We start from the raw sequence: 11538 nt of genomic DNA, 5'->3' as shown, positions 1-11538 counted from the left end.
AGAGAGAGAGAGAGAGAGAAGAGAGAGATAGAGAGAGAGAGAGAGATGAGAGAGAGAGAGGGGGGGGGGGGGGGCAAGAGGGAAGGACGCGAGACAGACAAGAAAGGAGACGGCTGAAGGAGTTAAACGGATGGTAGGATGGTGGTGGTAGAGGGCGAGCCTACCTCAATCTCTTATCAACGAAGCGAGGCGCGTATAGCATCGACGATCTCTACTACTATGCGTACTATTCCTCTGATAGTACAGCTCTACGTCATCCCTCCTCCATGTCTTTCATCCTTGCTTCCTTGCTTTCTTGCTTGCTTGCTATGCCTGCCTCCCTGCAATTCCCAGCAGCTACCCTTAACATCGCGTTTCTTCGCCCTCTCGCTCTCAGGCCACCGTCTGCGGAATATTTTTAAGGAAAATTACCCGATCCTCATGTCCTTCGTCCTTCACCCTCGTGCTCCGCCCGCCCGTCTCGTCTATCGTTACCGTCTCTTTTATCTTTTTCGCTTCTTCCCTTTTGCGGTAGTTCTTGCATTACGATCCTTCTCTATCGTACCGATTCTTTTCTTCCATCTACCCGAGAATTCCTTGTCTGTTCCTCTTTCGAGTCTCGGAAGCTTTCGTCTCCTGGAAAATCCCCTCGGCTTCCTCGCCCTTTCCTCTCCCGCGCTGATCGCCGCCCCTTTCGAATTCTCCGATCCCTCCACTCGCTCGGGGAGCTTCTCGAAGAATTCTCGACATTCTGCTCCTCCGTGACTCCGTTCGTCAGATTATGAAATTGCAAGAAGGGATCCGATTGTTGCGATCTATCTTCCTGTCAGACTGGTGCAATTGCCCGTACGTTCCGGAACAAAAGGGAGAAGTTTCAAACAATGCGAAATGACCGAGCAATCGCTACATTCAATGCACAATGCGCATTGATCCTTGCATTATTTATTTCAGGTTAAGAAAATGATAGAGTGATATCATAAAAAGCTTTTCTAAATATTCCAATCATCTACCACTTCGGTAAGCTCTTCCGTGGCGAATGTTTGTCGTGTTCTCGCCGATCGTCTTTCAGCCAAGCGGAAGTCCAAGAACAGAGATGAACGAAGAATCTCGGTCTACCGTTGTCCTGTCTCAGCTTTTTCCCGCCCCTCTCATCTTCCCTCTGGCTCGACATAAAGTGCAGATATAAATGCCCAACTGAGAGGGATTCCCGTCTGTCTATTTATTATATTATATACGCCGGACGGGTTTTCTCTCGTCGGACCCTTCACAGGTCCAAATCGCTCTCGTGAAGGGCGCAGGTACGTCAGACCCCGACTCTCTCTTACTCTTTCGCTCTCTCTCTCTCTCTCTCTCTCTCTCTCCCTTAATCTTCTTCCTTTGGCTTTTTCGTCGCCCGTTTCTCTCTTTCTTTCTTTCTCTTCCCGCGCTCTCCTTCTTGCTTCACCGCTCCCTATGCATTATTCAGGATATAACGCGCGGAGCCATCCATGACGGGCTAACTGGTGCACCGCCGGAAGTTAAGCAAATGAGCCCTGAGCGACCATGGATCGTCGCGTTTCCACGGAAACCGCGTCCACCGATTTTTCACGCTTTTTCCCGCCCAAAGTGGCAATATCCTGTCTGTGTTTTATCTCGTAACGTCGTATAGTACGGATATCAGATAGACCACCGGGATCCTAATCGACTAAGTTCAAGCTAACATTTGCTTCCGCATTGTGACAGCGACAATTTTGTGTCGCGCTATAATTACTACTTGCTTATCTACGTATTTAAATTTATTAACATTTCAGGAGGCCAAGAATTTAAGAATGAATTATGAGGATTATGTAGATTGAGTTCAAGTTTCAAGTAGATCGAAAGCTAAAGTTTCAAGTAGATCGAAAGCTAAAGTTTCAAGTAGATCGAAGATTCTTGTTGTTGATACACACTTTTTTCTAGTGCGTCATAATTACATTGGAATTATATTATTGCATGACAGTTATATCGAATGAGTAAGCATCAAAAATAAAACTCATTCTAATTCACAGCTATAATTTGTGATCAGCTAGACTACACTACTCGCCATATATCAACAACGTTTTTATTCGTCACTTATTTTCTTTCGTCGCTATCGTCACCTCTATTTTGACGAGGATTGAATTTCATTGAATTCCCATGACGAGAAAAATATCCATCTTTCTCTTTTTCCTTCCTCCTCTCCTCTCTCTCTCCAGGTATCCCGTTAATGCATCTAGAGAAAAATAATACCGTTGTGCTTGCGTTTCGAATGCGAGTACACATAGACTCACAAATATTGCTTTGGCTCAAATTTACTCAGATAGCACGCAAGTAATATTGCAGCTGCGAACGAGCGAACGAATAAAAATTCGCGCACGAGAGAAAGGGATTTTTACTGTCTCGCGCTTGTAAAAATTTACGCTTTTAACGAAAGGCAATTGGTAATCTAGGAAAACCGTCTGAAAACTTCTTTTCGCATGGATAATGCTCTTTTTCGCGTTATATGTTCCGCTTCAGGTGTACACTTCTGCTTCTTTCCAATTTGGATAGCCTTTCTGAGTTTTCTTTCGTGACAAACTTTCTTAAAGAACTTTCTCAGGGCCAACTTGATTTCTCCTCCATTTTTGCAATCGTAAAACTTGCGATACAATATTGTGACCGGTATTCGACGCATGCATATCTCGCCAGTCATCATCTTATTTTTTTTTGTCCGTTTACTATCCAATAATACCTGCGTAAGAGGATATGTCTCATTTACTCGTGGCTCTCTTCCTGACCAAATCGAATACTCGGACCAAGCTGGCCACTAGGCCACTGGAATCTAAGCTGAGTCTCGGATTCATTAACCTCTTTGCGATATGAATATCGCGAAATTTTTTGCATATTATCGTATTTCGGAAGTGAATTATAAAAAAAACTTATAAATTAAATTGACAAATTAACGCTAGAATAAAATAATGCGCATGTCATTCTTCTTGTAAGTTTGTATATATTTGTTCTATATTAAAAAAAAAATATATATATATATATATATATATATATTTTTAAATATGTAAAATACAAAATATAAAAAATATATATATATATTTTTTTATATTACATATTTATATATATTTATATATATTTGTTATTTAAAAAAATATATTTTTTTATTACTATAAATATATATGTATTTCTTTAATGCATATAAAAATTTAAAAAATGAGACAAGAAAAATTAACAGTGCAACATTCTAGTTGTATATTTCAAATCGCTTTATTAGTTACTCAAATAATGATTCATACATTACATGATTTCGATTTTCTTTGTGTAATCTATTGAAATAAAAAGAGAAAGGAAGGCAGGTAGGCAGAAAATGAATAATATAACACATATGTTAGGCTTACTAAGCATGCGCGATATATCCGTTACAAGAGACCGACAATATTAGAAGGTAAAAGAGATCCTCTCGATTACAGCATACTTGATTACTTGATACTTGTCAATGATCCAAAGATCCAGAGAGAGGAGTGGACTACCAAAGTTTCATCTTATTTATAAAAAGTGGTGCATCCTCATTTAACACTAAACGACGCAAGGATTTCAGGATCGAAAAATAGGGCTCCGCATCTGAGACCTGTCGGCCCCCAAAACCGGTTCCGTCTGGATTTCATGTGACACGCGTTTCGCCTTTTCGGGATACCCGATGAAGAGCATGATTTTTAAATATAGTCTGAATCTTATTAAAACATAATCGTATTGCCATAGTCGGGAGAAAACGCAATCGCATGCGATGGGAGAGTGTGTTCAAAATCCATTTAGCTATTCACTTGGAATTATGCTTAAAACATATTTTTAATCATGAATCGTATAAATGTATTTATCACAAACTGAACAGCAAAAGCGAGTAGGATTTTGAGTCACCAATCGATTAAAAGTTGTTAAATCGATATCGTTATTTTATGTTGATTAACATGAAAATAGTAAATCAAATCAATATGTCGTAATTGCAGAGCATTTACACTGTATATACACATACGTACTCTCGAATCCTTACGACCAGTACTCTACAGAGATGGTGGCCTCTCTCTCGATGCAGGTCGGACTGCAACGGTGACACTCTCCAACACCATTGGCAAATATACTAAAAATCCTTCTGGTGCGCCGCAGAAGAGATTGCACGAGGCATGGTTCGAGCCTCCAAAATTCCGTCTTACTGATAGATAATACCAAATAAGTTCTCTTGTATGTCGCAGTTAAAGAGACCAAATTATTTGGATTATTTGGCTTTGAATTTTTTTTGATCTCTCTATCATCAATTGTTCTCTTGACTATTTTCAATATGTCCGATATTACCTTCTGAAGGTCCGTTTTATTCAACAATAATATCAAAATTCCTTTCGAGATCTATATTTGATATTCCACCGCAATGACCATGGATCCAATTATCCTTACTTGCGGCAGTCGTAAGAAGTGCATCATCTCATATTAGGGACAAATAGATGCGAGACGCAAGGGGAAGTGGCTTCGAATAGCGGAAGAACAGCTCGTCTTCATGTCTCAGTAAACACGGCGGAAGTTGTAAACGTTCACGCTTCAATCCGACCCTCTTAATTTCTGCTCGGCTGCCTTGAGCTTGATCAGAATTCTATCTTTGCAGAAACAGACAAGAAAGAGTACGAACGGCAATAGAACCTGGCACCGCCGAATATCTTCGTTAATCTAGAGGACGGCTTTGCGTTATTCAAGGTGAAGAGCGCGATTATTCAAGTTCAACATCAGGATCCTGGCCGAGGTCGACGACCGCGACACTCACGAGGTCAACGGCCAGAGGTCAAGGTCAATGACCGAGTTAACTCAGACCAACAACCGCACCGTTCAAAATGTCCGATGGCCGAATAATCAAAGGTCAAGCTACAAGGGGGGAGAGCAAGAATGAGAACATGAGAAAATTTTTATGACGAAAATGTCAGAGCTCGTAAACAATTCTAAGTTACTTTAAGCGGATGATTCGAGGTCGTTTTTATGTTTCTATAAAACTTCCACGGAAAAACTGAAAAAAGCATTTGATTGTGATTTGTAGAAAAGAACGTTTCTTCGAGTTGCCGACGTTATCATTAGTATAACTATCTTACGAGAGTATACTAAGACAATGTCTGGATTTAGTTCTCTTTTGGTTGCTCAAGAAGAGTTGCTGTAGAATACGTTTGCTCATTATGAGTAAAGTAATTATATGAGTCTCCAATGAGTGAAAAGAAAAATACAATTGTTACATTGTGCATGCAATTTACATGCAAAAAAATATGTTAATAGTATTACCTAAATATCAGTAATTAATTCAAACTTTTCTATTATTGCTATATTAGAATTAAAACGTATTTATTGCAAAATAAAATTTTATTAATTAAAATTAAAAATCAATATTAACAAGAATAGCTAAAAAGAAAAATATTTTTTAATATTTTGAAAAAGCTCATCCGCTAGTAGTACACAGTATCGCCGACAGATGGACACGATGGAGTTTTATTTCTCGTAACTAAAAAACCACACAAAATAAAAAGCATCGTATTTTTCTATTTTTTAATGAAATGATAAAGTAAAAGTCTTGAATCCACAAAATTCTCAGATACAAATAAAGAATTTTGACAGTAATTTCATTTAGTTGTATATAAAAATTGATTTAAGAATCTAATATTTTTAAGAGATATATTTGTGTTTACTGAATATGCAATAAAGATTAAATATTTATGATTGATGATGATGATTGGCATGATCGTACTAACAACTAAACGCTTTTTGCTGTAGCAACTAAACTCTAACAGCTAATAAATTGATCTTGATAGCAACGACATTAGCTGTCCCTATTTCAAAGACACATTTTGACTACCGTGACTATATTTTAACTTCGTGGCTAATCCTTTCTTTGAGCAAGATTGTTAAAATCGAAATATTTTCATCTTCGAAAAAGGTTTTCTTTACTTGGCATTATTTCCCGGATCGGAAAAAGAATGGGCAATTCATAATCATAATGGGCAATTCATAATCATTCATAATCAATGGACAATTCATAATCATTCATAAGAATGGGAAATTATAGAGTGACACAGGACATCCTAGCTAAATCATATTTCGTCGAATATATGATCAAGCATAAATCTAGACTGATCTAGATTTTCCGAGTATTGTAAAGTGTAATTCACTCGTGATTTCTAATTGCGGATTTTTACTTTACGAAGAAACTACTCGAAAGAAACGAAAAAGAAAGCGAAGGAAACAGAATACTTCTCCAGTTGTATTCTTGAAGTCTTGAGTTTGTTTCAAGGTAATAGCCATTTCGCAGCGTCAAGGTAAGAAGCCGACATTGCGGTTTAACGCGACGATAGCGAGAGAAACGGAAAAGCGAGGACAGGGGAGAGGGATGAAATTCAATGCAAGGAAACGCGAGCAGAGGTTGAAGCGGAGCGAGTGAAACCGGTCGGTGGAACGTTGCGGACGCTCAAAGACAAACGAACATACGGAAATTCAATATCGACTCGATATTCACTGCGATCAGCACGGTGTCGTATTAGAAAGATCGGAGAAGGAGACGAGAACGATGACAACGATGACGACAGTGTAATTGTGGAATGTAGAAGTGTAAGAAGCTCCAATATCCGCCTCAAGTTCAGTAAGCATGAATCTCCCACCCTCCGTATCGGCTCGATATTGATGATAAATTCCTTATTAGAGGAATAGGCATTCAAAGTCCAACAGCAGGTTGTATACTTTAACATTAACATTAATATTATAAACATACTGGATCGATATAAAAATTAATCGGTATATAAATTAAATTCGAGTAAACTTGCGCAAACGATCATTGCGCGACAAGATAGATCGAGGGAGATAGCAAGCTTGTAAGAAGACAAATAGAATGTAAAGATAAAAAGCGTGAATTGCTTACCTATCCAGAGAGGAAGGAGAAAGGCAGGAAGGGGGAGGAGAGAGAGAGAGAGACACGCACACGCACAGAGAGAGAGAGAGAGAGAGAGAGAGAGACACGCACACGCACAGAGAGAGAGAGAGAGAGAGAGAGAGAGACACGCACACGCACAGAGAGAGAGAGAGAGAGAGAGAGAGAGAGAGAGAGAGAGAGAGAGAGAGAGAGAGAGAGAGAGAGACGCACACGCACAGAGAGAGAGAGAGAGAGAGAGAGAGAGAGAGAGAGAGAGAGAGAGAGGGGGGGGGGGAAGACAGTATACATGCATGAGCGATCGTCGAAGGTGAGATGTCCTCGGAAGTCGTGCGAGCGAACGAACGAAGAAGGATACGAAGATGGATCGAAGCATGAAGAATAGCGTCGAAGGAGCGTGTTAAGATGAGCTGAATGGAAAGACGGGACATGAGCGAGAGGAAGGGAGGAGAACAACACGCGCCATCTCGAAGAGGAGGTACCGGAAGAATGGGGAAAAGTGATAGAGGCGACTAGAGCGTGCAAAGACATGTTGGGACCAGAAGGAGGATAAGAAGGAGTTGGAGGAGGAGAAGAAGGAGGAGGAGGAGAAGAAGGAGGAGGAGGAGGAAGAGGAGGAGGAGGAGGAAGAGGAGGAGGAGGAGGAGGAGGAGGAGGAGGAGGAGGGGAGGAGGGGGAGGGGGAGGAGGGGGAGGAGGAGGAGGAGGAGGAGGAGGAGGAGGAGGAGGAGGAGGAGGAGGAGGATGAGGAGGAGGAGGAGGAGGAGGAGGAGGAGGAGGAGGAGGAGGAGGAGGAGGAGGAGAAAGAGGAGGAGGAAGAGGAGAAGGAGGAGGAGGAGGAGGGGAGGAGAGGGAGGAGGAGGAGGAAGAGGAGGAGGAGGGGGAGGGGGTGAGGAGGAGGGAAGGAGGGGATGAGGAAGAAGAGGGGTGAGGAGAAGGGAGGAGGAGGAAATAATAACGACCCCGACGACGTCGCAGTCCCGCAGAAAGGTTGACGACCCGACGCGGCAGGCGACGCCCTCCTTCCCCTCCTGCGCCGACACCCTCCGCAATCGTCGGCGCAACCCCTTCCGCAGCAGCAACTACCACCTCTCCTGAGGCCACCGCCATCGGCCAACCGCCTAAACCACCCAACCGCCTGACTATCCTTTCTTCCCTTGCCGCTCTCCGCTTTCCCTTCACCTGGTGTGTTAAAGTGCATATATAGCGTACGTACGCCAGTAGCAGGGCCACCCCTTAACTCTCCCACACCTTGCTCCTTCTCTCTCTTTTCCTCACACCCTTCATCCCTCATGTCTCGGCCATCGCCACTACCACTACCACCATTACCACCACCATCACCTCCATCACCACCACCACCACCATCACTGCCACCACCACTATCACCACTGCCGCCAGCATCACCACCATCACTACCACCATTACCACTGTCAACGTTATTCTGCAATCGTCTGGCCAGGGTCGGGGTCATTGAACGTCTATAAAGATTTTGACTTCGCGCCGCCACCGCCGCTGCCGCTGCGGATGCAGGAAGCGAGTTACGCCCTTTTATACAGAGTGTAACATAATTTGTCAGTTGGCCGGCAGAGGAGAGATACGTCGGGACGATTCGTCGATATTAATAGATATTAATATTGTGGAACGAGAACCAATGTCAGTCTATTTTCGCAGGTAAAGGGATCCATATCCGCGCGCGTACCGTGTGCTCAGAATTGCACACGTTTTGTTTTGGATCTGAGATATGATACGGTAGGGATCATTCTTTCCGATTTGGGGCACCGAAAATTGATTAAACGGTGACGTACAAGACGATCGTTTTGAAAATAAGACAAACCCTTAAAAATATCACCATTATATTCTCGTTAAAAATGATATTTTATAAAATGATATTAAATAAATGATATTAAAGTTGAAATGTTATTTTGAATCACCACCGAGGTATAAGTGGCTCGTACGGATTTTATAGAAAGTTCATGCACACATGATATAATTCCGACTGAAGGGGATACTTCGAGAACTTAACACACTATTTCACAGCGGGACACATACACACGTACACGCTCTTTTACGTCTTAGACGTTTTTACAACTTTTACAACACAATTTGACACCCTCGACGATAACAATAAAGATTAGATGTTTTATGCAATTTGTGCTATCAAAGGTGAACACATGACATCTTCAGCTTTGTATAATTGATCAAACAAATTCACATTGGGTTAATCAATCAATATTTATTAATTAAAACCGTTGAGACTCTTTTGTTATTTGTTAATTAAATGCATCCCAAAAAATTGAAAACTGCTAAAAAATAAAATAAATTGAAAACTGCTAAAAAAATTAAAAAAAGTATGAAAATTTTTATGTTTGTCCGAGACATCTTTCATTCAGAACGACGAATCAAAGAAAAAAGGGAGATCGAGACAAAAATCTGTACACAGAAAATTTTAATCGTATAATTTTTTTTTCGTATAATTTTTTTGATGATATGTCTTACGGTCAATCGACTAATTAATGGACGTCTATAAACGCCTTGACATTCTCGCTTAGGGGATGTCGATCCAAAGTTGGTCAAAGAATTCGCGGAATAGCGCGATAGAAGTAAGAATGCCTTGTATAATGAATGAAGTAAAACAGTCGATGAATGACAAGTGCTAAAGGTCTGACAAAACGATTCGCTTGTCAAGACGCTAGCGTAACAATTTGTAGAATGGCTAATCCTCTCTTTCATCTCGCTGCACGTTATCGGGCAGAGTTCTCTTCCTCGGAGAAAGAAATAGGAGTCAAGGGATTTTGAGACGAATCGTCGGTCGCGAAGGATAGACGTCTCTCGACGAGAGACGAAAGACAAAGGAATTAGGGAGGGCGAGGGAAAAGGTTTAAATCGAGTCCGGAGAAAATTTTCGCCACGTCTTCACGGAAAGAGAGAGAAAAGAGGATCGAGAGAAGGGGTGAGCGCGGATTGGCGACGCGTCTTGCCAGCGCCAGGGTCAGAGGTCGTTGAACGTCGGTAAAGATTTCGACTCCCGGCGATGCTGTATCCTGCGGTAAATAGGGGTAAGTGAATTCCCACCCCTGCTCTGCTTCTCGGGGCAACGTATGTATGCGTATGCTAGGCCTGGCGGCAGAGAAGGCGAGAAGGTTGGAAAGGGAAGGGGAAGCAGGAGGATGAAGAAAGGTCAGAGATACGAGACACTCTCTCTACTACGAAGCGCACCCTTGTTCGCGTAATCCTTGCACACTACGTGGATGCCATTACAGCAGTGGGAGCCAGTTAAGCCATGGGGAAGAAAGACCGGGGGTCGTGTAGACCAAATGATGGAATTCGTTGCCTCTGTTGAATTCGGATTGACGAAGAATTTCGAGAGATCTTCGGGATTTTGAGAAAATGATTCGTTATAATGACGATTATATATTACAACTACGAATAATAACGACACAGATATAAATTATTTTTATGAATTGAATAAAAACTAATATGACGATCCATTAAGAAAGTGTCAAAGTGTTAAATATCAAGAAAATTATTTTAAAGAAATATCGAGAAATAAATTTAAAATTAAGATTAATCAGTCTCAACAATTGAAATCGTCAGAATAATATAATATTTTTGTGTTAAAAAATTTAACGATTGTGTCGGGATTTATCTTCATATTATTAATAAAAAACAATCGCGAATATTATGTATGTATATGAATTCAAATAATAACTAAATCTATCATATTAATATTTTGTTAGAATAAAATAGATCAAATTATTCGTAAATGTTTCAAGATGACCTTTGCTTTTTACTCAATCTAGAAATCTATTCGAGTAATATATGTATATAATTTATATCAAACGTACGCGATATTTCTCGTTGAATATTTTATTATTTTTACGAATCGATAGGATGTAAAGTTCGCCGTCGCATGAATATTTCAAGGATATAAATAAGTGCATAATTAACAATAAAAAATTGTACTTACTTTGCTAAAGTATCCGACGGTGTGGCAGCCTTCAGAATCACCGATCGTCATGACATAGAAAAGAAATGGCTCGACATCGTAGTATAATGTTTTATGATCCAGGAAGAATTTGGCCAGCAAACAAAGATTCTGACAATACTGCTTATACCGCTTACCATCCACTTCCCATACACCTATTTTATCCTTTCTATAAAAAAACACCAATTTAAATTATTACCTTACGCCATCAGACGTAAGATAATAATTTAAATTGTTTATTAATGTGTAAATGATAAAGGAAAAATAATGGAATATTCTTACCTATACACTTCATGTCCCGGTGGATGTCTCCACAAACATTTTTCTCGATGTCTCCTTAAAACTTGACGACTTTTCGCATACCTTAGACAATATTCACAAAGATATAGCTTTGGAGCACGACTATATTCTTCAGGATAAGGACTTTGATACCAAACTTCCATTTCCCATTTTCCCATTTCTACGACTCTAGTGCCGCCACCATTTCTACCTTCTCCGTCATAATCTAATTCTTTTAATTCCTTTTCCTTTAATATAAAATAAGCATTAATGTATTGAAGGAAAGATCAATAATTAATACATATATTGAAAAAAAATATCAGAATTAAATTTAATAATAATTCAAAATATCAATTATTTATAGCATA

General features: G+C 40.3%; 1 protein-coding gene across 11 annotated transcripts in view; it reads right to left on the bottom strand.

The window, feature by feature from the left end:
- The window catches only part of chm (lysine acetyltransferase chameau), a 47382-nt gene that overhangs the window by 32444 nt on the left and 3400 nt on the right, over positions 1-11538 (bottom strand). For 7 of the 11 annotated variants that reach the window (XR_016140487.1, XR_016140489.1, XR_016140490.1 and 4 more), the window contains exons 8-9: positions 11174-11418; positions 10874-11060 (exon numbers count right to left, since the gene is read on the bottom strand). Coding sequence is in view for 6 of the 11 variants with exons in the window: in XM_089082037.1 (XP_088938163.1) it covers positions 10874-11060; positions 11174-11418 (432 nt within the window). In the remaining 5 variants the exon portion in view is untranslated. Of the gene's footprint in view, positions 1-3998; positions 4604-5333; positions 5492-7732; positions 8452-9334; positions 10276-10873; positions 11061-11173; positions 11419-11538 lie in introns of those variants that run through there. The other 4 variants (XM_089082038.1, XM_089082042.1, XM_089082041.1 and 1 more) reach the window with 4 other exon arrangements.

The sequence above is a fragment of the Pogonomyrmex barbatus genome, unplaced genomic scaffold (genome assembly GCF_055798465.1).
Source record: "Pogonomyrmex barbatus isolate J1 unplaced genomic scaffold, ASM5579846v1 scaffold5, whole genome shotgun sequence".
NCBI lineage: Eukaryota > Metazoa > Arthropoda > Insecta > Hymenoptera > Formicidae > Pogonomyrmex > Pogonomyrmex barbatus.
This window is presented reverse-complemented; position numbering and strand designations above follow the sequence as displayed.